Here is a 27320-nt window from a genome sequence, read left to right as displayed (position 1 = left end):
ATTGTTCATTTGATGGAGCTACTATCCTTCGGAAGCTTTAAAAAAGGGTTAATATATAATTTAAAATTTAAATTATAAGTCCAATGTTGACTTGAACTTTAAATTATTATTTGATATATTTTAAATTCTAAACAATTATTTGGTACCACTTCGCCCTTATTATTAAATTAAACGTTCGTTATTTTTTAAAAAAATGAGGTTTAATGTGCAATTCTCTTCAAAGAATGTAGTAGAGAGAGGAAGAGTGATTGTAGAGTTAGGAATATAGACCAACTTAAATTATACTAGTTAAGTTAGATTCAACTCATTTTCGTATGAGTTGAAAAAAGTATCAACCCAACCCAACTTTTAAGGGTGGGCAAGTTAAATAAGCTAACTTATCAACCCATTTATTTTAAAAAATACACCTAAATGATGAGTTTCAATTTAATATTTCTTTATGATTCCTTCTAAATATACCAAAATATTAATATATAATATTTGTATAAAATATATGAATTGATCTAGCTAAGTAAATTATGTCCAGCATGGTTTATATCCACAAAATCTCTCCCCTTTTTCCTTTTTTTAATTTTTTTAAAAAATCATGAGTTAACAAGGTCAACCTTAATCCATCAAGGTTAACTTATATTATTCACGAGCTATATGATCCAAACTAGAAAAACCTCACTTTCATCTGAGTCAATTTTTTCCAACCAACTTAGCCTTTATGACCAGTTATTCAAAGCTAACTTATATAACCCAATTCATATTCCCAACACATGAAATTAAATATATACCCTTTAAACTATAATATAAAGCATTTTTAAAGAACTTTACTTAATTCAAAATATAAGGTATTGAATAATTTTTATGTTTATTTTTTAACTATACCCTCACTTTATTTATTACTTTTTTTGAAAAAAAATCATACATTGAAATTTTTATTATTATTATCGAGACTTTTATATACAGTATTTAATGAGAGTATAAATGAAAAGATATAAATATTTTTAAAAATTTAAAGTTTTAAATAACACTATTTGTAAATATAAATTAGTTAACTATATAATTTATATTGTGATCGAAAGGAAATATATGTATATATAAAGTTAAAGGAAAACAACTAACCTTTACATGGAGAAGTTTTTTAGTACCCCCATCTTGTAGTCATGAAAGATTATCTCTTGTCTGGAGATCCAAGCGGCCCCTTAATAAGTATTATGATAATATATTATTTTACAATTTTGTAATCGCGCTCAAAACTCCCTAATTTGTCTAGGCAGGGTTGTTGCAGAACATTAAGCTCATAAGCTTCGAAACACGACATAACCCGGTAAATTTTGCTATGCTATCTCTTCCGAACGTGATATTCACTTCATTTTTAGGGTAAAAAAAAAAAAAATCAAGGTTCAAAATCCTTCAAATCAAGCTAGGTATGGCCAAAATGAAAACTGCTGTACTTTTATATTTCAAGAATAACAATGCTGCATACTGCAAGCAATCTTGCGTGCAGTCCTGGGACACAGTAATATAAATCTCTATGATACATTCATGTCAACATCATATGGGTTGGGGGAAAAGTGTTCACTGTGAAATAAACGCTTATGTATAATTCTTTTAATGTGAATCCGTGTCCTGAACCTTTCTATCGTTAAATATCTGCAGTCCTGTATTCTCCATTGTGCAGGTTGATGGAAACTGTTGGGCCAACTATACCAAACAAAAAGCTAACTAGAGATTGGTAAATACAATGACCTCATGAGCTAAGTATCAAAATTTTATACTGAGACTCAAATCTCGTACCTTGCAACTGAATCCTAACATTCCTCCACGCTGCTTAACACTAGCTTCCTAGCCCTCAGCTAACACAATATCAATGTCATTACTCATTCACTTGTGCTACATGGCTGCACCTGGGACATAATGGAAGGTTGTGATACCAATTGATAGGAACTTTGGACTCTAAGAGAATCAAACCCCAAAAACGAGCTTGTAAGGTTGATAAGCACAAAGTCTACAAATCCCACGTCCAAATCTCATGCTTCCAATGGGAGACTCGAGTCCCTCGCTTTGCACTTGGGTCCCAATAGAGGATGAAACTTATGATCACCAAAACTACGAATATTGGCCCAGTTGATGGTTCTTCAAGACTTACACCCCACATTGAAGATATGATCCTTTTAACTTTCCACATACAAGAATATCATAGGTAGAGTCATCAGGAATAAGACCCCTATCAAGCATCTCATCATGCAGTCTAAAAGCCTCTTGCAAATTCCCCTTCCTAAAATGTCCAGCAATTAAAGTGTTATAAACAAGTACTGTAGGAGCTATATTATTTCGATCCATTTCTTTTAACATCTTGCAAGCATCCTCTAGCTGCCCTTCATTACACAGTCCATTTATCAAAACAGTATACAATATGATATCAGGCAGAATGCCCTGGGAACGCATCTCTGAGTAAATATCTAAAGCAAAACTCAATTTACCCACTTTAAGAAATCCATCAATCAGGGTAGTGTATGTCAGCAAATCACATGTAATATTCTCACTTATCATTTTCTTCTGCATTTCAATTGCTGCATCCATATTTTTCAAATTTCTGAAGCCACTAATCATGCTGTTATAAACAATTTTGTTCGGACGCAAACCAGCCTCCAGAAGTTCAGAGAAGTATTTGCTTGCATTTTCCATATCTTGCCTTTTGCAGAAACCATCAATGAGAGCACTGTATGCAATAATATCCAATTTCAACCCTTTGTTTTTCATCTCATTATGCATTTTCAAAGCGAGGTCAATGTTACTGTATTTGCAATATCCATCAATTAAACTGGTATAAGTGACAGAAGTGGGAGAAATTCCATTTTCACACATCTCCTTGTAGGTTGACATTGCTGAATCTATGTCACCTTTCTTGACATATCCACCTATGATGCTGTTATAAGTGATTGAAGTAGGAATAAAGCCCATCTCAACGAACTTGTTCAGCATATCCCTCATCTCAGACATTCGGCCAACTTTGCACATGCCATTTATAATGGTATTGAATGTGAAGTCTGCAGGTGCAATATTTGCAGCCTCCATCTGGCCAAACACACCTAACGCATGTTTAAAGTCACCTATTTTGAAGAAACCATCAATCAAGATAGTGTTAGTAATGGCATTTGGTTTTAAACCCATTTTAAGAATCTCATTCATCAAATTAAGTGCGCCATCCATGCAACCCTTTCTACAGTAACCAAGCATCATGATGTTGTAGGAAACTAGTGTTGGTACAATACCCTTGTTCATCATCTTATCCCATAAGTTACTAGCCTCGTCAACCTTACCCTTTTTACAAAGCCAGGATAAGAAGATATTATAAGTAATTACGTTAGCAATGCCATTATCAACAGCCTCATCAAACAATTTATATGCATCTTCTACCAAATTCACTTTCAAGAATCCCCGTGAGAGGTCACTAATAATATAGGCAGTGGGCTGGATGCCCATGAGTTTCATTTGGCAGTAAAGTTCATATGCCTTTTCCATAGTCCCAATCTTTGAGCACCATCCAATCAAGACAGAGAAAGTAACCTTGTTCGGAGTGAGGCCAGCCTCAATAATCTCATCAAACAAGTGTAATGCACTAGCCACATCCCCTTTCACACAAAACCCTTTCATCAAACTCGTGGCAACAACTATGTTCATTGGTATACCACTGTTCACCATCTCTTCCTTTAGTATCAATGCCCATGCAAGATTTCTCTTCTTCACACAAGCACAAATCACAGATGTGTATGTACCCACAGATGGCGTCCATCCCAGATCTTTCATCACCTTTAATAGCTTCAGTGCCAAATCTAGGCAGGGCCTCTGACAAGCAGCCTTAATAACTATGCTATATGCTGCTGCATCAAGTTCCACTCCTCTATCCAATGCCTGTTCATAATACTTCTCTGCCTCCTCAGGCTTCCCTTTTTTCAAACATGCACGCATTAATACATGCAATGTATAGCGATCACCATAGATTTCTCTTTTAACCATTTCATCGTGTAGGTCATGTATTTCATCAATCATATCTCTTCTAAGCATTGCCGTCAGAAGGATATTTATATGTGGAACCCAAGGATACACATCATGCTCAAACATTGTTTTCAAACAATCAACAGCACTTCTTATTTTATTAGCTCTAACACAGCTATTCAACAAATAACTATAAACGCAAGGATCTGATCTCAGATCGTACCTTTTCTCCAATTCAGCCAGGCGTTCCATAAGCACCATTGGGGAACCGCACAAATTTTTCAAAAGATAATTATTGAGCAAAATCCTAGCAGCTTTACGAGTCTGAGAGTTGAGTGTTAGAATATGAAGCAACAAACAGAAAACATCAATACAATCTACATAACCACTCTGTTCTTTAAAGAACTTCAACGCCAGTTGAGGCTCAGTCAGGTATCTTAGAAGGGTGTCCATGACATGATTTTTCGATATAACTGGACTGCCTTCAGTGCAGTTAGTGGACTCGGTAACCTCAGGTTCCATACAACATGAACTTCCATCTGAATGGGTTGTTGATGAAACATTCTCAAGAAAAAGGGACGACAACCGGAATTTTTCAGAAAAGTGGTTGCTTAAATCAGCCTCAGATAATTGTTTTGAGGACAGGAAATTGCAGAGTCTGTGTCGATGGAATAAAGAGAAATTGATGGAAGATACCGATCTCATTGCACAGAAGATTCACAAAGCATGAATATGAAGGAAATTTAAGTTCAAAACTTTGACCTCATAGCTTGAGGTATCTGAACCTTCACACCCTGAAGATGAGGCTCTGGCGCGAGGAGGAAGGCAGGAGAACGGTCTGCTAGGGTAACGTTTTCAAAGGAAGAAGCCGCTTTCAGGGTCGCCGGCGGCGCTGCCGATGGGAGAACCTCTGGTCGTCGTGCGCCAGGAGATGAACAAACGAACCAGCTGATACGGAGAAGATCGCAGGGTTTTACAGAAAAGAGTGACGTGGCATATTGTTATTCAACAGATTGATCGAATGGTCACAATCATCCCTCACTCCAGGAAACTGTCTGACCATGTTCACGACTTCACGTCAGCGGAATTTGAAAAACTGTTTCAAAAATCGTCCCATGATGTATGTAAGTTAAAAAACCATAACATGCTCTACAGTCTAAGATTACATGCAACTAATTAGCACAACAAAATTGTGTCAGTTGCAAGTGATTTGATCAGTGCTTCGATTTTTTTCTTAACAAGAAGTAGTCACTGTTATTAAGATCATGATTTGTGATTATTGTTTTCTAATAAATGGCAATACGTGATTCACGGTTTTTTTTTTTTGGCGCGGGGGGGGGGGTTTAACAATAACAAAAGGGGCACATGACGGATTAATTTTTTTTTTTTCAATAAAATTGGGATCTATTTTCGTTAGCCTTAATCTTCTTTATCAACTAAACTTATTATTTTTCTACCAAACTATCCATTTTAATTATACACATCAGATAGTTGGCAATGTAAATAATTAAAGGAAAGAATATTTTAACAAAACTAATACATATGTTTTATAAATAATTAACTTAATTAATTTTCTTAATCTGTGTAAGCTAGTTTATCTAGCTCCACAATGAGTATTCCAATGGAGTATCATTTTTATTTTTTATTTTTTGGGTACACCAATGGAGTATCATTTTACTAACTCAAGAGGGCAGATCAGCAAGATGCAAAGCAGTAAATGAGCAAACCGGAAAGCAAAAGCCAAGCCCAGAGCAGTACCCAAAAAAAGAAAAAAGAAAAATCGGCAAAAGCCAGAGCAGAAAGAAAGAGCAACAGAAGGTGGTAGAAGGAAACTCCAAACAAGTCAGCCAACAACAATCCTCTCTGTTCCACCATTCTCAGAAAATCAGCATCTGGGTTTTGTTTTTTATTTTTTTGAAATCTGCAAAATAATTTAAGACGATGATTGTGTCTGGTGTTTTTTTCCAGCAGTCTCAAAAAAAGTAATTCTAATTGAGCTTCTCAAATTTTATGAGAGTAATTCTTCTAACATGCATTTTTCTTTACAAAAGTAAACATCACAACCTCGGCATATTATTAAATCTCTTGCACTCAACCCAACTGTCATTAATAATTACTGTACAGTTTTCTCTTGGCAATGAAGCTTCCTTCCCCACACAAAAAAAAATTCATTGTCCGTGGCATGCATCTTCCAACATTGCAAATTGTCCCATTCAGCCTTTTCCATTGTTATTTATTTATAATGTGAAGAAGGGTGTTTCAAGAGAAGAATCCACTTGAATTCAATCTCATATCTCTAACCTCTGAAGCTCTCAATAGTGTCATCCATGGCCCCTTGAATTTGCATCTCACCTAAGAAGCAGCGATACGGGTAAGAGTATCGAGTGCGATACGTGGACACGGCTATTTTTCAAAATTTTAGGATACAGGTACGGCTATATAAATAATTAAATATTAAATATTTGGATATCCAAAAATACAATTTCAAGATGTCTAATATCATTATAAAATAAAATACAATAAATAGTTAAGCACTTAAACACTACCAAGTCGCAAAAGATAATTATCAACTTAAAGTAATTCTAATCTTTCTCATCTTCATTGACACCACCACTTCTTTCTATAAGTTCTCTCTCCAAAATTGGCTCATCTAGAGAAAAACTTGCAACTTTAAGATTTTTAGCATCATTTATTTCCTAACAATTTCCACTAATATCTCCCAATCTATTTTCTTCAGTGGAATACTTCTTACTCTTTCTTGAAAGAAGGTGAAGATTTGAATGAGCAAAAACTAAATTCTCTACTTTTTTTGAAAGCATCTTGTTTCTCTTTAGTGAATGAACAAAAGAGTAAGTGCTCCAATCACTTTCACAACAAGATGATAAGAATGGTTGATTGAGAAGTTTCAATGCAGTCCCTTAGAGTTTAGGAGCATCAGTACCATGATTGCTCCACCAAACCTTAGGCTCTAATATCCATCTATTTTATATGGAATCAAGAAAAGAAAACTCATCTGAACATTCAAAAAACTTTGAAAATTCATTCATAACTTTTTCATCTAGAAACATCCTTCTAAAGCACTTTTTCCTCTTAATTGATATTTCAGTATCTCTACGTGGAGAGACTCTATTTGGTCCACCTTCAAGCCATTGTGTTGTATAATACTTACAATAATATAATAACATCAATTGGAGTTATGATGTAAAAATGGTAAAGAAAAGAATTTCATGATAAAAAATGAGAATAACACACCTAGGATTTAATGAATGGGCAAGACAATGTAGTGGAGTGGCACTCTTTGTCCATTGATAAATGATAATATTGTAAACAACTTCATAAAATGAAGAGTACTCAAAAAGTAATTTTCTCTCATGCTTATAAATTGATTCCTTGATTTGCTATATTAATTGAATCCCATGTCTTATAAATCAAATGAAGTGTGGGTCTATCTATGTTAGCAAATCTCAGCAAATCATAAATTAGTTTAGTGAAAGAGAGAATATAATCAACCTTCTCCCACCAAAGACCATTAAGAATTATGTCTTTCACATAATAGCCTTTCCAACATTATCATTTCTATAAGCATTCCATTCTTCACTAATAACCAGTGTGCAAAGAAAAGTTTTGATAAGTTTGAATCTTTTTAACATTACAATTGTTGATACAAATCTTGTTTCGGCTATTGCAAGCAACTTTAATGGCACAAATTCATTAAACATGGCCAATCTTATAGAATGATTCATGATATATGTTCGGATAAAAACTGCATCATCCCTCACCCCAATGATCTAATGGCATTCTCTATAAATAATTTTATTTGCCTTTGTATTTTTTGCTGCACATATATTCTTCAAGGCAAGATTAAGTGTATACACCACACATGATATCCAAAAGATGTGAGGATATTCATCTTCCACCATCTTACCGGCAAATTTACAAATAGGTACATTATCAATGATTACTTGAATAACTTTATGAGACCCCACTTCTTTAAGCACTTTTTTTATCAAGTCAGCCATGTAAAATCTATCTTTATACTCACTAGTTGCATTAATTGCCTTTAAAAACATAGGACTTCCATCACTTACAGCCATAAAATTAATTAATAGCCTTCTTTGAACATCTGTCCAACCATCTATAACTATACTTATCCTCATATGATTTCAAGTCCCTTTGATTGATTTAAGTTACTTTTTAACATTGGCCCTTTCTTTTTGCAACAAAGTAGATCTTAGTGTATTATAACAAGGAGGTTTAAAACCAGGAATTACATTGTTGGCAGCATATTGAAATGCACTAATATAATATGGGTTACGTGCCAAATTGAAAGACAAGCCAGCTAAATAGAACATTCTAGCAATTTCAGCAGTTAATTTATCTCTAGCTCTTTGTTGGAAAGCTCTTTCTATTATATTTGTTGCCTTCCTTTTTTCCTAATTGTGTTCACTTTGAATAGGGGTAGAACCCTTTGTCATAAAGGGGATAAGCTCTCAGTTGGAGTTGGCAATGGCACATGTCTTGATTTGTTCTATTCTCAACCTCCTCTTGAGCTTTTCACATTTCACCTAAACAACTATCATCAACTTTAGGGCATATAATAATATCGTTTTTAGAGGTCCCTAACAAATAAAATTTAACTTTAAAATAAGGGCCATTATATTGATTATTACAATAATTACACTTCCAACTTCTATTCTCACCTTTCCCTTCATTTTCTTAAAGAACCAAAGTTACAAAAGCCCATAAAGGAGTACTCTCTTTCTGTCTTTCATTACTAGATTGAAATTGAGAATTCACACCTCCTAAACTACCACCAAGTCTAGAATTAGAAATCATTGCAGATTTAATTTCTATTGAAAAATTGTAAACAATTTCCTGCAATTTTAACATAAAGAGAGCTAATAAAAATTTAAAATAAATTAATCTTTAACTCAGCAAAATAATCCATCTAAATAAAAAAAATTCAATCAATAATTCAACATTAAATTGGGAAAACTGATCAGGTAGCTCTGCCTCTCTCGGTTCAGCAATGACTAGTGAGCATTGAGCAATAAATATCCAGCACAGCAGTAATACCAACTTGGAGATTGAGAGCAATAAATATCCAGCATTGAGCAATAAAAGAAGTGAAGATATAGAGACGCTGAAAAGCACTGATACGTGAAGAATGAAGATAAATTACCAAGACTGAAGATTGAAGACTGAAGAGATAGAGACGTTGAGGAAGAGCTTAGACGACGAGTTAGCGAGCGAAGTGAGAAGTGAAATCGCCAACGAGTCAACTGAAGAAGTACCATTGAAGAAGGATGACGGTCGATGAGGCAGCGAGCGACAGAGCGACAAACACGCAAAAGGGATCAAATGGAGTTGGAAATCTTAGGGTATCGGGTTTCTGGAGTTGGGATTGAGTAAAAAGAAGTGAAAAACACAGAGTTTCGTATCCACCCATGTTCGACCCGCATTCGCCCGTGTCCGCTCGTCTCATCTCATGTCCGCCCTTGTTTGCCAAAAACTGGGAAAACAGACATGCTATTTTCGTGTCCTGAACGCGTGTCCATGTTAAATATGTATTGACATGGACACGCCAGCCATTTTCATGTATCGGTGCTTCTGAGCATCTTACCCATTTTCTTCTTCTGCTCACTTCTTCTAGTAGCGCTTTCCTGAGCTTATCTCCCCCTACCTCTCCGGGGCCTTCCTCTGCGATCTGATCCCATCGTCCATGATTTGCTCACCAAATACAACCTCCCCAAGGGTCTTCTTCCCAAAATTGTTAAATCCTACGCTCTCTCCGATGACGGATCCTTCCACGTAGAACACCGAAAGCCTTGTTACGTGCAGTTTGACCGTTTGGTTTATTACGATGAGGTGATTATCGACAAGCTTACTTACGGATCGATGTCCAACGTGTCTAGAATACAGGTGAAGAAGCTGTTCATATGGCTGCCTGTGACCAGAATCAAAGTCAATGAGAAATCAAATACTGTTGAATTCTATGTTGGGCCGTTGTCGGAGGAGCTTCCTGCTAATCAGTTTGATGATATGCCTTCCTGCAAGCGTCAAGCATGTAGAGGGAAAGCACCACCCCGAAGCCATGTGAGGCAGTCACTATTTTTTATTTTTCAAATTTTTTCACTTGGAAAAGTGAACGATCTGGTGCTTGGGAAAATTCCTAGAAGGAGATTAGAATTATTTGCTCAAAATAATAATGATAATAATGATAATGATAATAATATCTGTTGATATTTTATTTCTACTTTAATTTAATATATGGTTTCAGAGTTAAAAAGCAGACTGAAATTCTTGGAAAATCATTATTAATCCAGCATGAGGCGGGAAGGTTTTAACAGAACTTTTCTTTCCTTCATGAGTTTTACAAAACCATTATTTGGATTCTGGCCCAACTTGCTTTTTGTAGCTGAGAGATCATTTGTAGTAATCATAGATTGGCAGTGAATATAATAACAAGTCTAATATGCAATTACAAATAATTTGAGTGAATAGCATGTAACTTGAAATGAGTTACACTAAATAAATTGTGCCATGAAGATAGTTTTATTAATTTATGGTTTCCCACAGACATGTTTGATTTGCTAGTCAAGTTCTATAGTCTTATTAATTTTTGGTTTCCCAGACATGTTTGATCTGCTGGTCAAGTTATAGTTTATTGATATTGCTGCCTTTTTCCTAATCCTTCTATTTAACCACTTCTTCCAGTTGCTGGGATCAACCTTGTTGCCGTGTAATGAGATCCTTACTCCGACAATAATTTTGCTTTGTATAGTTTGCAAATGAGATGGAACAAGGCCTTTGCCTTCTTTAAAATCCCTGTAAAGGTGTAAATCCTCTATCTTCCCCAATATAAAAGCCCATGAAGCCGCTTAAAAATGAGTGATATGCATGCTCACAATGCCACACTTCAAATCATGCACGAATAATATTGCCTTGAATTGTTTCTTTAGTAGTATTCTATGTCTTAACTTGTATTAAATGCTTAATTCCTATTTGGCAACAAATCCCAACTTCTCATTCTGCAATCTGCACCACTATTGGCCACAAAGAAGCCACCGTTGCAAGGCTAGGTTCTATGAGAAGAAAGTAAGCAAAAGAATGAGTCTTACCTATTAACAGAAAGAAAGAAAGAAAGAAAGATGAAAAGAGTGAATGTCAGGAAATTCTACAGACTACATGTCAGCATCATAAATCTTTGAAGACAAAATTTACCATGGCAATCTACTGTAAACTTGTCCGCCACACACAGCAGCGCCAATCAGTGTAACACATGTAGATGGCATGCATAACCAAAATCTGACTTGCCAGTTTTGCAAGTAGTCATAAATAAAATGGCAGTCAGTGAAGGATTCGCTAAGCGTTATGACTTATGACGATCCACAAGTTTGAAATTGAAAACTTCATGTGCTCTATCAAGTGCAGTCCAACTAGGTTGAATACAAATTAGCCAAGAAAGCATGCAATTGTTGCATTTCTTCAAACTGAACATATATCCCAGAGAGCATAAAATAAACTGCTAATTATAATAAATGCTACCTATTTCCACTCACTTTTTCCATCAGTCATACTCTTACTATTACAGCAGCAATTACTTAAAGTTGTCCACGTTATCGGGAAAATAAAAGGGTTGAAATACTACATTGTTTTCAAAGTTTCAACTCTTTCTGATGAAGTTCCTATAATTTTAAAGTTTGTTATTTGGTCCTTGTGTGTGTGCGTGTGTATAAATAGCTCTGGCATTAAACATATCTATATGTGATGATAAATTCTGCAAAACAACCTTCTTATATGTAATTTGAAGACGCACCATTCATTCCAATTAAAAAACGAAAAAAAAAAAAAAGGTCAAGGTAGATAATGAAGTAATATCCACTCACACAGTCACATCTGTAATATGAGATACCACAGGCTAGAGTGAATCAGCATAAATGATACATGATTTAGATGAGACGATGAGACAATATAATCAAGAATTCAAACGTATATTGAAAATCGACAACACTGTCAAGGCTAACATAAATAAACCAAACCAAATCGAGCATAATTTGTAAGTGGAAAAATAGATTAGGAAGCAAGCTATCACACCAACAACATAAATTCAGCTAGTAACAGCATAGCAGAAGAAATTACAGCCTTTAAAGAGTCGGGATTTCTGGGAAGATAATCAAATGGGCCAAAACAGGAAGAAATAATAGAAACCTAACGCTCAAAGAAGTGAGAAGTGAAGAGGAAACGACAAGGACATCGCTGAAAGATATCAAAACGGAAAAGAAATAAGCCATATGTTCAGGACATTTTGGATGGTGTAGTTGATCTGGTCGAGAAGGGAGGCAGTCGCAGCACAGCTTCCTCTGTCTCAATTGGATCAGACCTCAGTATCTATTGAACAACAAAGAACCGTTTAACAATCCAAGTTATACAATCTCCGAAGCATGAACTGAGTGATGTGTGTGTGCGTGCGACGCGCGCGCGTGTAGAGAGAGAGAGAGAGAGATTACCGGGTCTTGCAGCACAGGCTTGGTGTCGTCCTTTGCTGGTCTGAAAGGAGGCTTCTGGTTCTGCCGAGGCTTCTCCGAGACCCGCAAGTTGCTGTTAGGTTGTATAGAAGACTCTGAAGTATTCATCGTTTCTTCCCTTCACACAAGTCACGATGATTTTCCCTCCCGATTGGGCTCCTCTAATCGCCGATGAGCGGGTTACAATTTTGCGAATTGCGAGAGAATGGCTAAAACGCTGAATAGGCTGTCGTTTTTCAGTCCAACTTTTAGACAATAAAAATTATTTTTTTAGAAGACAAAAAGCGTTGTTAATCCTCCACATGTTTGCATTAATTACCAATTCAATCGTTTAAATTTAATTTTTATTATTTTTTATCATTCTAGTTCTCTAAGTTTGATTTATTTATTAATTTATTTTTTATTATTTAAATAAAAGATAATATTGTTAAAATATTCTAACACATAGTAGAATGGAATATTGATGATAACATTATAAATTAATAAAAAAAGTATAATTATTTATGTAAATAAAAAATACTCAAAAAATTTAAATATAAACATAATTATTGATCTCCATATTTTTATCAAATTTTGCTTTTAATCTCTATCATTTTTTTAATATTTTCAGTTTCTTTAATTGCAATAAGATTAAATAATGCTTGTTTCTCGAATCCCTAACAATGTTAAATTATAAAGGCTATAAGGACTAGAAATACTGAAATAAATTACAAGGACTAAAAAAATAAATTTCATGAAATTATAAGAATTAACAATTATATTTTTTAATTTTAAAAAACAAATAATAAAATGCAAGGTAAGAGATTATTTTGACAAAATCAAATTGATGTAAGGGCTATCTTATTTTTTTTTTTAGCTATATATGCATGTCAAATTATAAACCTACAAACTTGATAATTTAAGAAAACTTAAAAGACTAAATAAAAATAAATTTAATAAACTAAATCAATATCAAAGACAAACCTAAATATTGAAAGTTTAATTAGTTGTCTTAAAAAAAAAAAGCTAGATACAATCCTCATATAATGTGAAGAAAATAAAAAGGCAACATGTCATGTGAAGTATTAAAATAAGTGGCACTAGCCCATGCATTATTCTAAACTTACATATTTAATATACCTTTATTAAATTAAATTAAATTAAGAAAATTTTAAAGTATTACTTTTCTATTAAAAATGTAAAACAATTTTAAATGAACTACACCCTAATATATTAGTTAATTCTCTTTAAACTGACATTATCTTTTTATATTCATCTACATTTAATAGGATGTTTATCTTAAAGATAAAAAGTTACATGGTTTATTTATCATGGATATTTAAAAAAAAAACTCGTTAATTATACATTAAAGAACTAAAAATATTTTATATTTTTAAAATTCAATCTAAAAAAATGTCTTGTATTTTTAATGAAGAGAGTATAATATTAATAATAAAAATTTATTATAAAATAAGTACTATTATAAAAGATTCGTATATCTTAAATTTAATTGAAAATAAATACTTTAATTATAAAAGACTAAATATATTTTCAAAATTAAGGACATTTTATCAAGTCATATTTAAATGTTATTAGGTTTTCAGTCAAAAAAATATTATTACTTTTAATTGAGATTGAACGCGTTCTACATTTACACATATTCAAATTAAGATGTAAGACCTTTTACTTACGCTATTCTAATTTTTTTTATTAAAACTAAGGCAGGTTGGTTTTCCAACGTTAAAATTAAACTTATGTGTTAGTTTATAAATTTGGAATATATTTTGCACGACGATCCCAATACATACAGTGTATGTGCATAGCATAAAAAATGAAGGTAATGATTCCGAAAAGAAAGGGAAAATTACAATCAAGGATCTCTAAATTAACATTTTCGCAAAAAATAATTAAAATATTTTAATCTTACATTGCAGGATTAAAGGATTAAATTATAAATAATTTAAAGTATGAAATGATAAAAATATCCTTATTTAAAAAAAAAAAGTCAATCTCACAATCACTAATGACTATAGCCAATTATTAGAGCTCCAACATCAGTGATAATTAATTGATGGAAAAGGTGGCACAAAAAAAAGATTGTGATTATCAAGTTGCAAAGCCTAATAATATTAGGCAAAAAAATATATGTAATAATTTAAGTTTTCAAATCACTTTTAAATTATGACAGAATATTACTTATTAATTTCTTAATGAAAGTTATTATTTTATTTGATTTATTTAGTAATTTGATATGAAAAATTATAAATTAAAATATTTAAAAATTTATGTACTTTATAAATTCTCATTTGTAAATTGACATTTATAAATTATTAAAATAACTTATTCACATATGTAATAAATTTAATTTCAAAAGCACTTTTTTGTTATAGCATAACATAACAAAAAAGTGATTTTGAAATTTAATTTAATGACACTTATTATTTTTTAAATTTTTCTTATTAATCTAACATAACCAACTATAAATTGGGAGGCTTAATAATTTATATACTTCACAAGTTCTCATTTGTAAATTGATATTTATAAGTCCTTACAACTTGTTCATATAAATAATAAATTTAATTTCCAAAGCACTTGTTTGTTATAGCATAATAATGACGTGTTAGTTCCTAAACAAAATTTATTATTTTTCTAACTTTACTTATTAATTTAACATGATCAATTATAAATTAAAAGATTTAAAAATTAATGTATTTTATCAGTTCTCATTTGTAAATTGACATTTAAAAGTCAATAAAATAACTTGTTCATATTGGTAATAAATTAAATTTCAAAATCACTTTTTTGGTATAACATAATGGCGACTTATTGATTCTTGAATGACACTTGTTGTTTTTCAAACTTTAATTTTTAATCTGATATGACTAATTATAAATTAAAAGGCTTAAAAAATCATGTACTTTACATGTATTTTACATAATGTTGACTTGTTAATTCATGATTAATACTTATTATTTTGCTAAGTTTACTTGTTAATAAATTTTTAAATTCTTAATTTGCAGTTGGCCATGTCCTATTAATAAGTAAAGTTTAAAAAATAGAAAGTATCATTCAAAAATAAACAAGTCATCATTATGCTTAAAAAAAGCAGTTTTGGAATTAAATTTATTATCTATATGAATAAGTTTTTTTAATGATTTCTAAATATTAATTTACAAATGAGATCTAGTAAAGTAGATAAATTTTTAAGCCTCTCAATTTATAAATGGCCATGTCAAAATAAGAAATCAACATAATAAAATATTAAATTTTGCTTAGAAATTAACAAGTCAATATTTTTTTATGACCTAAAAATGGTCTCGAAACTTAAATTATTATATATATATATATATATATTGCCTAATGTTATTACCTAGGTTTAATAGTTTGATGATCTCACTATTTTTAAGTGAATAAAGAATAATAAGTATGATCTTTTTCACTCATCACTGGGCTACCCACTGTCAGTCCAACTACTGGCATTGGTAACTGTGGGGTTGGCCTTTAAAATGAAAAAGGTTAGAGTACTTTTGTCATTTCATACTCAAATTTATTTAGAAATTAGTCCTCTGATCCTACTGTGTAAAATCAAAGTGCTTTGATCCTTTTGTGCAAAAATGTTGCTTTAAAGGTCCGTGATTTTCCTTAAACTGAAAGGTGATAGTGGCCAGCATAGGTGACTGTGAGATTGACTTTTTTTAATTGAAAAAAAAAAAGGAAAGGGGTTTTCTTTCTCATTTCACACTCAAAATGGCAGCTTAGTCCTCTGGTCCTATAGTGCAAAATCAGAATGCTTTGGTCTTTTTCTGTCAAAATGTTGCTTCAGATATCCTTGATCGTGATTTTCCTTAAAAGAAAGGGAAGGTGACAATGGATACTGGATAGGGACCCGGCGGTGGAAAAAGGGCGTAGATACACAGAAACTTCCACATGGAGCCGAGTGTCGGCCACTGTTGGGATCAAATGGAAGACTGTTTCGGCCTTTTGGGCCTCAATCCCATTTGATTCCCAGTCCACTACTTGCGATCCAACCTCACTCAGGGCCCACCATTACGTGATTCATCAATCTGCCACCTCTGTGGGGCCCAACGTTGATTGAAGTCATTCAACTGCCCTACGCCATTCTCACCTCCTTTGACAGTGACAATTAACTTTCTTTTCGGACCACTCAAGTTCACTTAGATAGCGCCACGTAATTTCGAAAATTACTCACGAGGCGTCAGTATATCAAGATTATTAATTAGATAAATGAAAACACCAATCAACTCAGCTTTCTTCTGGCCATATTCCTTGAGTTTAATAGGAATTCTTAATATTCTAAATATTTACTGAGTTCAGTGTTGCGATATATAATTATAATGATCCTATCAAAACTTTGAAACTCATTTAGAACAATGTGGTCACTTATTATCCACTGATGACTAATCTAATTAAGGAGATTAGAGACAATGGCGGATGCAAAAAGCATTGAATGGTAGGGTTAAATTTTGATTTAAACTGAACTGAGGTAAATGACCCCTTTTCTCTTTAATTCCCCATTGATTAGAGATTTAATTATCCATATTTGATCTCTTACTTTTGACTATAAGAAGTTAATAACTATACTAGTTAAATTGCATGTGAAAGACACCGACAGCCTCTTACAGTCTTACTGTCATTGACAACTGCCTTATATTGGAAGTAATTTTGTGGTTGAATGCTGAGAGTACGTTTGAATGTTAGAAATGATGAGAATGAAATAAATTAAAAAAAAGACAAAAATGCCATGAGGGAAAAAAAATAATTTAATTTATGAGGTTGACTGGGAGAGATTTGTGAAGGGTATTGTGATTCTCACACACACATATATATAGTATATGATATTGAGTTTTATTATGTTTATTATGAAAAAAATTAATTTAATTCATTTTAATTTTAATTTTTTTAATACATTTCATTCTCACAATTTTTAACAACCAAATGAGTCATAAGTGTAAGCATCTCTTTTAAGAAAAATTCAAATCTTAGTTCATATGAAGGATTTTTTTTTTTTTTTAGTGCGGCAAAACTCAACTCCCGGTTAATTACATGTAGTCTTGAAAAATATATTTAGATGAACAGAAAATAGCGAAACAAAATGCAGGCCCCAATGTGACGCAAAAAAACCAGAGACCATGTGGGTGTGACATGGTGGGAACGATCTTGGAAAGAGAAGTTACAGAAATTGGGAATATAAATATGGGTGGAAGGAGTGGGAGCACAATTAGAACCATCCTTTTTTTTTGTTTTTGCTGTAAAGTGCTTCATAGAATCAATCCGTCAAATCTTTAGAAATAAAAATATCAAAATGCCAGCCCTTCTTTATCCCTTGCTTGACTCTAATGTGTCCGTCCATCAGTCACTGCAGAATCAAATACATTCATATACAGCGCTCTTTTGTGCCATTAATTTACGCTCGCTTTCTATTTCTTTTTGCTTTTTGAGAATTCCGTAATCATGATATGCTTTCAGATAAAAAAAAAAGTTTCATTCTTTAAGAATAAAGTAATAAATTAAGATTGAAGTGGAGCATCTAAAGTCTCAATATAATAGTAGCAACATTAATATTTTATTATTATACAGCATTTCAAAAATTTGACTCATATAAAAATGGTTTAGGTCAAAAAAGAACTACATAAAAATGGTTTTTAAATTATTAGGAGTGGTATGATCAAGTGGAATTGATTTAAATTTCTCAATTGGATTTAATAATCAACAAGTCTTTCATAAAAAAATAAGAAGGCCAAAATGAAATTGGCTGTATAGATTACGCAACGCCATTATATTATATTAATAATCAAGTCTTTAGGTATACTATTAATCAAAATGTCTTGTTTAATAACTTTTATGAATGTTCTCTCTGACCTTCATCTATCCTTATTTACAAGACTAAAAATTATATGTTTCACTCCTCTCACATGTGCAACATCCTAAAATTTAATTTTGGGGTTTAGTCAATTTACCAAGGTCAATTCAAGGTATGAAACAAAGTAACAATGGTTAAGAGTAAATGGAGTAAGATATGGGATTATAATTTAGTTTTCAAGAAGAAATGGAATTTCTATACAAAATTGTCTACGGTTAACTCCTTTGTTAGTGACAACTGATTACGGCTGAGCACTCTTAGAGTAGAGCTTGCTTTTTGATCAAAACAGTCCGTAGTCTTGAACAGCGAGGACAAATCCTATTTGTTGGCTACAACTACGAATGGCTGTGTTTTTAAACACGCATGACATCTATCCATGGATTTAACATCAAAATAGAGTTTTAAATGCTCAAAAAAGCAAAAAATTAGAGAAATAGAGAGGGAAATCAGAGGAAATGATGGAGCTCCACTAGGGCATAGTTTCTCCGAGGCATATTTAGGTTATGAATCATTTGAGGTAAGTTTTCCATCCTTTCTCTTCCATTCTAGCTACCCTTTGAGGTTAGGGTTTATTGTTCCTCTCTTGATTTTGATTCTTGATGGAATTTCTAAGCTTTGTCTGACTATGGCAAAATTAAATGGGTGGAATGAAGTTGTTGGGAGTTATTTTTTTCCTCCCAGGATAATAGGTACTAGTAGTTTAGTCATTGGATATAAATTTCTCTATTTTAGGCAAACCATAGACTCTTTGATGAGGAAATTTGGTTGTAGAGTATTAGTCATTATTTAAGTTGTTAGGAGTTTAATAGAGTTAATGACCGCTAATAAACTTATTAGATTTACTTTTGCACTTGTGGGTTAGAATTTTGGTTTTTAAAGTTATAACAGCCCTCCGCTCATCCCGCCTCTCCGAGGTCTTTTGCGGCGCTGGATACTCTCCCCCAGGCCCCACAACAGGGGCGACCCCACCCCTTTCGGTGAGTATCAAGAGACAAAAGCTTTCCCACCAAAGAGGTCCTTTGGAGCCTTCCTAGGTTCGATCCTCCAACCTCTCCTACATAACAAAGTTGAGGCTGGACCTGGTACTAGACTTAGCCTCAACTTTGTTAAGGTGGTAGAGGTTGGAGGTTCAAGTTTGGGAAGGTTCTAAAAGACCCCCGTGAGGGTGGGGTGAGGAATACCCACTGTACCATTAGTGGGGAATGCTGGATCTGGGCCCATGAGGGGAGGGGTCCCAGCACCGCCAAAAGACATTGGAGAGGCAGTTGTGAGGCTGTGCTGTTACAATAAAATTGATCCCAAATTAAATTTAAGATCATTCGTGGGCTTTCGTGATCAATTTATGAGTAAAATTGACCCTTAACCCTATAAATAAATACACAGAAGCACGCACATATATTATTGCATGAAAAAATAATTTTGATGAAATAAAACATAGAAAAAGAAAATAATAATTGGTCTAACTCTTTTGCATTTTGTCTTATTTCTTTGATTTTAAACTTTGTTTCTAATCATCCAAAATTTGAGAGTTGGATTATTTTTAAAGGAAAAATAATTATCAATCATTATAGTTTCATTAGATTTTACTTCTAATCCTTATAGTTTTCTCAGTGCTTTCAGTATCTATAATTTTGGTGTTTTAAATCCTTATAAGAACTGAAAATACAAGAAAAAATACAAGGACTAAAAATAAAACATGATAAAATTATGAATATTGATGATTGATTGTGTTTTCCTTTATTTTTAATATAACTAGTATATGTAACATATGCTCTACAGGGTTGTTAGATGAATCAATAAAATATTTATAAAATAGAGTAAGCTAATTACATGTATAAGTAGTTAATATTTTTTTTATCAACAAATCATAGTAAATCATTTAAAATAAGTCATCACATTAAATAAAAGTATTTTGATTTATAAATAATTTTTTATAAAATATTCTCCTATCAATTATTATTGAAAAAGTACATTAAATAATGATATTTTAAAATAAAATTGTCATTAAAGCTAAAAATATTAGAAAATAAGTATTATTTATGATATTGTGTGATATTGTGATACCTTATTAACGTCAGATTATATTAGTTGCATTATTGATCCTCTATGATTTTTTTACGCAAAAATTGAATGTTTAAAACAATAGGGATTAATGATGAATTCATAAATCAATCACAATTAATCAATAATATAAATAATCTTCATAGGAAGAAAGTGTGAAACCTAAACTTTAATTCTAGAAGAGTTTGGATAGCATCTTTCAATAAAGACACTATGAAACATACAATTATCCGCACCTCTTAACAATATTACACTTCATAATAAAGCAAGAGATTTCATGAAGATAAACAATTATAATATATCTTGATGCATCAATGACGCAACAGCATTAGATCTTGAATTTGGAAGAAGGACAAGGCAAATAGTGAAAGGTGGTTAAATTTTAAAAAATGTGAAGTTATGATTGCATCACCAGCACGTTAAATTGGGGTAGAAACTATATTTAAAAATTAATCTGAACAAAATGAGGAAAAGGTTGTTAGAGAGAAAATTGAATGTGAAATTCTTCTTTTAAAAGGGAAAAAGAGAATGATACATATACATGAGAACCACACCTTTCACAAATTGCAATGATAAACAGTACATTTTGGAGACCATAGTGCACTTAGAATTTATTTGAAGCATAGTATGGCATGAACATAGGTAGATATGGTGCAATAAACGACGTCAGTGACAACCACTCTGGAGAATATAAAATTAGAAATGCAAATTTGGGAAGAAAGAATATTGGAGAGAATTTTGGGTGTAAGGAAGTCAAAATAAGATATGAAAGTTAACATGTAACATCCCAATTTAAATTCTAATAGTTAATTTGAGTTAATAAAAATTTTGGAAAATATTTAGAGATAAATAAATTAGTAGGAGATGATTATTAAATCTAACTTAAGATATAATTCTAAATTAAAATAAAAAAATTTAATTAAAAATTAATTAATTAAAAAATATTAAATTATTATTATTATAAAAAAAGAGAAGAGAAGAAAAAAAAGAGAATTTGCTTTCGGCCGCCGCATGCATCAATAATGTGTATAAAATAATAAAAAAAAGGAGAAGAAGAGAGAGGAAAGAAGAAATAATAAAAAAAATGTGAGACCTACTGAATTTTTATAAAAACTCACCTGTTTCCTTTGTTTCTTCATTCTTTCTTTCGTGCGCGAGCTGAGGCAGAGTGAGCGTGAGTCATTGGTGCGGGAGATCTGAGTTTTTAAGGTAAGAGTTTTTAATAGGATATTTAGGGTGTGATTTTAAGATTTTTAAGACTAAGTAAGTGTTCTAAAAAAAAATTCTTAGTCATCCTTCCTCTTTAGTTTCTGATTTTGTGGTGTTAGAAAATTTAGGATCTGAAAGAGGGATGAATTTATGTTGAATAAATATGGTTTATAAGGTTGTTAGTAGTATAATAAATGTTTTAGAGTATAAATTTGTTGATGATCTTTGAATTTGTGGCTTATAGATCAAATTCTAAACTAGATCTGAAAATATATGTTGATTTATTGAGGTTTAGATGATTATTTGGGATGAGAAATGAATTATTATGGCTATAGGATTATGATTCTAAGCTAGAGACTCAATTTTTAATTTTTGAGTATTTTAGGTGCGAATTTATGAAATAAAAAAAAATTTGATAATAGAAATTAGTTTAGAAGTTGATTTTTAAATTATTAATATTTATTGATAATTAAAAGAGGAGTTAAAAATTTTACTTAATAATATTAACTCTAGATTTGTATTAAGATTGAGATTAGGAATTATGTTATATTTTTAATTCTATTATTAGAATTATTTTATTAGTTTCAATAATTGAAATTAATATTTATAAATAATATGTTATTTGTAGATTGTGTTGTTGGTGAAAATTGTGGTAGGAGAGAAATTATAAAGAATAATTTATTAAAAAAACCATGAGATAACCATGTTTTTAATTTGTAATTAGTGTTATTTCATGTTAATTGGGTGATTATTGAGAAAATTATGAATTTTATAATATTGTATAATTGTGTAATATTATTACGAATTTGTTTGATTATTGTGGGAGGTGTTGGGAGACTTGCTATTGTTATTGTATTTATGTGTCACGTGGTATGCCCCTATTGGAGCTCAATAGGTGGCTTGTAAGAACTCGGGTTAATCTACCTTTGGCTGGGTAATTATGGAGAGATATAAGGATGGTTGTTATGTGTATTGTAATATTTTTTATATTTTATTAGAATTATATTATTTTTAATTCCCACTTAGTAAGCACACACTTAACTGTTTGTACACACTATCATAAATTGGCATTGGTTGCTGGGACTTTTGAGTCTCATTATGTGTTTAACAATTTTTAGGAGAAAAGCCACGAGTGACATGTGGAGGAGTCCCAGAGGCTTAGTGGCATAAATTCACTGTTTCTTTTAGGTATTTGATTTATAATTTATAATGTGTTATATTGCCAATATTAGGACTTTTTATTTATTGACAATTATTTGAATATATCAGTGTAAATATGTCTTTCAAACTATTTTTATTTTTGATACACTTTGGATGACTGTAATTTAATATTTGATTTACTTTGAATTGATTAAATGGCACGAATATGAGGCCAAATAACTGGTTTGTTTTAAAAATTTATTAAATTATTTATTTTACTTGTTGGGAGTATAAGAATGAATAAATGTGATTTAGTCTAATGGCATGTGGGAGTTAAAAATTTGTCTAAAATGTTGTATTGTGCAAGTTTAAGATAATTATAAAATATTTTTATATTAAATTTATTGATATAAAATGTGTTGGGTGGCTGTAACTCAATTATGATTGAGTTAAATTATAAAAAAAAAAATTTGGTGTGTTACATAACATGGGAAGCGAGAAATGTGGACATAAAAACTAGGGGAAAGTTAAATTGAGTGATAGTTATTAGGATAAAAAAATCTATTATACTAATTAATTAAATTAATTTAAATATAAATAATTGTAAAATATAATATATATATATATATATATATATAGAGCAAATATTGAATTCTAAAAACAAAGAGAACATGATAATAATTAATAGAAATCATGGGGTATGGAAGTTATTGCATATTCAAAAATTTAGCATTTAAATCTAAATTTTATAAGTTTAAAATTACCATATTTAAATTAAGAATAATTAAGGGGTAATTATTAGAATGACAAATTATGTTATACTAATTAACTAAAATGATTTAAATGTAAATAAATTTAAAATATGATACATCAAAAATTTTGAAACCCCAAAACAAAGGAGTTATGATATTAGGGAACAAAGAAGATGGGGAAGTTATTCATGATTCAAAAATTTTACATTTAAATCTAAATTTTATAAATTTAAAATTTAAAATATTTAAACTAATAGGAATTAAGGGGTAGTTATTAGAATTATAAAATATATTATACTAATAAAATAAATTGAGGAAGTTATGATACTCTACATTTTTTTTAAATATTTTTAAAACTAAAATTTAAAATTGTGAATTAGTTGAGAAGTTATTGTTGAGATCATGGTAGAGAATATTCCAAAATATAGAAAAGTAGTTTTTAAGATAATGTTAATATTATTTTTTAAAAATATTTTTGGAAATTAATGAGAATATAGATAGCCTAGAATTGCAGTATTTTAAAAAATATATACTCCATCCGTTTAAAAATATAAAGTATTTTTTAACTGAATCTTACCCATCAATAAAGTAATTATCTAATTTTAAATTAATCCTATCTTTTTATATTTACCCCTATTAAACACTCTATAATAAATATAAAGTCACTATCAATAGGAGTACTTTTGAAAAAAAAAGGTAATGATTATACTTCGAGAGACTAAAAATGTCTTGCATTTTTGAACATTCAACTCTTAAAAAAATGCCTTACATTTTTAAATGGAGGGAATATGTGTTAAGCTTAGAAGATTGATTGTTATTCTTCTATTATATATATAACTAGATTTTGACCTAGGCAATGCATGGTGATATTTTTTTACTTATGTCGAGGTATTGGAAAAACTTGTTTGATATATTTTTTGAGTATTTATAAGAATTTTTTAACATTTGAAGGGTAAACATAAATTAAAAAATAAACTTTTTTAAATAATTTATTTTTGTGTAGTGGTAAAATGTTACTTTGTTTGAATTTAAATTCAAATAAAAATTTATTTTATTTTAAAATTTGTTTTACCAAATTATATTGAAGATATAAACAATAATTTATTTTATTTTAAAATATGTTCCTCCTGAGATGGATTTAAGAAGGCATCACTTACATATGTGCTCTTCCTTTAATTGATATGAAGGGAAACCTTGAAATTGGATCAATGAATAATTGAAGAAGAAAATCCATTCTCCAATAAATATTATTAGATTTGTCACTATAGTATTTGCTCTGTGTAAATTTTCTAAGCAACCATTCTTATTGTGCAATGAATTGCCCTCTTGCATACTAAAATTATAAATATTTTTTCAAATTTAGCATATCATGAAAAATAAAATTAGCTTATTCTTTTTAAGAATTTTTTGGTTCATGTATCACCTTGAGAAAAATAAAACAAGCACTAGAATAAATCATACGCTATAATTTATCTCACAATAATATTTATAAATCATAATTATAGCTAAAAGTAAAAATAAATATGAATAATGATTTTAAATTAAGCGAGCAGAATAACAAATACTATAGTACTATTTATCAATTATATATAAAAACAACTACTAAGAGAAGTTGAGGATTAGGAGTTATGCAATGAAAAATAAATTCATCAACCTTATATGATTATATTTGAAGTTACATAATTGCAATGTTTTTAGTAAGTTTTCAAGTTGCAGCATACTTATATATTAATAATTAATTTGTTACTTCACGTATATCAAGAATGTGGTCAATAACGTGTTGAAAAGATGATAATAAAATTTCTCTACAATATATAAATGATAATTTAGTCATTCAAAATGTCATAACTTTCTTGAAGTGTTTAAAGACTTTTATATTATTAATAAATTTATATAAATTATCAAATTATCCTTGTTAAAAATAAATGCTTCACAACTTTTCTTTTTATATTTATAATTTTTCTTTTTATATTCGCAACAATGCAACAGTAAATCAAAAATTTAATATATAAAATTGTGATTTGATATTGTATAAGAAAAAAAGTTGTAAATATAAGAAAAAAAATTATAAATTATTTATTTTTAATAAGGTAATTTGATAATTTATATAAATTTATTAATGATAGAAAAGTCTCTAAAAATTTATCAATTTGGGGGAGAAGGTTTTGGAGTGGAGGGGAAAATTTTCCCTCCCCTTCACCTTCCCTGACAAGCCCCTCCTCTTATTTGGTAAGGTGGAAGGGGAGGAGAAATTTTAAAATTTTTACTCCTCAATCAAACATAGGGTAATTTGCGAGATAGTCACAACTACTAGATATGTAATTTTAGCTTCAAATTAACCGTTGTTCCCCCCAATTGTGGTAGAATTAATTGGTATTATACAAGACCCTAGCTTGTGTTGGAAGCAAAATCTAGTCAGCATGGAAGTCCTTTTTCGATTGTTTTGAAGACATTAATTTAATTATTTAGGGTTGTAATGTCAATTACCTTTTCAGGAACCTTGTCGAGCAAGCTATATGTATAGGAATTGCAATATGAATGTGCACTTCTTAGCTAGATTATCTCAATCTTTATATATTAATTTTTACCTCTTTAATTACCATTCATGTTAGAATTTGGAGGTAGAACATAATGAAGAGGATAGGTAGTGGATTTTTTGTTTTCTCTTTGTTACTTTTTACTTCTCCCATAGAGTGCATGTCTTTTACCTAGTAGATTAATGTATCTCAGTGTTATTCAAAAAAAGAAAAAAAAAACAAAAAAGAAAATCATGTTCAAGATATGGTTATAAAAACCTGTAAAGATTTCTTACCATTTAAAAGATAAACATAAAATAAAAATATAAAATAATTTTGAAATAATTTATTTTGATATACCCACAACAGGTTACTTAATATAAATTAAAATGCGAACAATAATTTATTTTGTTTTTAAAATTTGTTTTGCCCATGTATTATAAAAATATAAATAATAATTTATTTTATTTCAAAATATTAATATTCAATGTGAATCCTAAACTATAGGTCTCAATTTTTAAAAAACTAATAGAAATTTTTTAAAATTTAATATTGAAGGAAAAATTACCAACTTTAATTGTTAAAATTTGGTAAAAATTGCACATTAAGTCTTAATTTTTAAAAAAATTAATGAACGTTTGTTGAAATGTAATGTTGGGCAAAAATTATCCTAACTTTAATTATTTAAAATTCAGAATATATTTTTTAAGTATTTAAGATTCAAATCACCTCTAAACTTATAATTTAGGGTTTAAATTACATATTAAATTTATTTTAAAATATGTTTCTTTCATCTAAATTCAAGAATGACACACCTACACCTGTGTCCTTTCTTCAATTAATGTGAGGCCAAATTTTGAAATTGGGTGAAAATATACATTTTTTAGTAAGTTCTACCCTATCATTAATTGAAAAAGAAAACTTACCTTCCAACAAATATTATTAGATATTTCAATTATTTTCTCTATGTAAATTAAATTCGCAATGTGTTATTTTATATATATTAAAAATTATAAACACTTAGTTTATTAACATATCCTACAAAATAAAATTATTTTATTGTCTTCCAGAATTTGTTGGCTCATGCATCACTATGAGAAAAATGAAATATGTAATATAATGAATCATATACTATGAAATTTATGTGATAATAGTATTTAAAAGTCACAATTATAATTAAAAGTATGGATAGACCTTTTTCAACTAAACCGTTGCATAGATAAAGAATATATTATTCTAGACATATTATTCTCACATATATAAATTA

At 30.5% G+C, this 27320-nt stretch overlaps 3 protein-coding genes across 3 annotated transcripts; 1 reads left to right on the top strand and 2 right to left on the bottom strand.

Annotated features, from left to right (window-relative positions):
• Positions 1-1420: 1420 nt before the first annotated feature.
• Positions 1421-4907, bottom strand: LOC129296218 (pentatricopeptide repeat-containing protein At3g54980, mitochondrial-like). Its single transcript, XM_054934808.1, has one exon. The coding sequence runs from the start codon at positions 4690-4692 to the stop codon at positions 2134-2136; it is 2559 nt and encodes an 852-aa protein (XP_054790783.1). The 5' UTR covers positions 4693-4907; the 3' UTR covers positions 1421-2133.
• A 4386-nt stretch (positions 4908-9293) lies between these two features.
• Positions 9294-10243, top strand: LOC129296219 (uncharacterized). Its single transcript, XM_054934809.1, has 2 exons — positions 9294-9375; positions 9656-10243. Exons 1-2 carry the CDS (start codon positions 9294-9296, stop codon positions 10228-10230), a joined length of 657 nt encoding a protein of 218 aa, XP_054790784.1. The 3' UTR covers positions 10231-10243.
• A 1797-nt stretch (positions 10244-12040) lies between these two features.
• Positions 12041-12709, bottom strand: LOC129296223 (uncharacterized). The gene is made up of 2 exons (XM_054934814.1): positions 12498-12709; positions 12041-12378 (listed from the first exon to the last, which is right to left on the bottom strand). The coding sequence occupies exons 1-2, from the start codon at positions 12621-12623 to the stop codon at positions 12286-12288; spliced, it is 219 nt and encodes a 72-aa protein (XP_054790789.1). The 5' UTR covers positions 12624-12709; the 3' UTR covers positions 12041-12285.
• Positions 12710-27320: the final 14611 nt, after the last annotated feature.

The sequence above is a fragment of the Prosopis cineraria genome, unplaced genomic scaffold (genome assembly GCF_029017545.1).
Source record: "Prosopis cineraria cultivar Desert tree isolate PC_DT_omini unplaced genomic scaffold, ASM2901754v1 PC284, whole genome shotgun sequence".
Lineage (NCBI taxonomy): Eukaryota > Viridiplantae > Streptophyta > Magnoliopsida > Fabales > Fabaceae > Prosopis > Prosopis cineraria.
The sequence above is the reverse complement of the archived record's forward strand: the minus strand, read 5'-3'. Positions and strand labels throughout refer to the sequence as shown.

Excerpts from the sequence above, each read along its gene's own strand:
- LOC129296218 (XM_054934808.1), bottom strand. The coding sequence starts at position 4,692 with ATGAGATCGGTATCTTCCATCAATTTCTCTTTATTCCATCGACACAGA.
- LOC129296219 (XM_054934809.1), top strand. The coding sequence starts at position 9,294 with ATGACGGTCGATGAGGCAGCGAGCGACAGAGCGACAAACACGCAAAAG. Across the intron at positions 9,376-9,655 it reads TGGAAATCTTAGGGTATCGG|CTTATCTCCCCCTACCTCTC; the intron begins GTTTCTGGAGTT and ends CGCTTTCCTGAG.
- LOC129296223 (XM_054934814.1), bottom strand. The coding sequence starts at position 12,623 with ATGAATACTTCAGAGTCTTCTATACAACCTAACAGCAACTTGCGGGTC. Across the intron at positions 12,379-12,497 it reads AGCCTGTGCTGCAAGACCCG|ATACTGAGGTCTGATCCAAT; the intron begins GTAATCTCTCTC and ends GTTGTTCAATAG.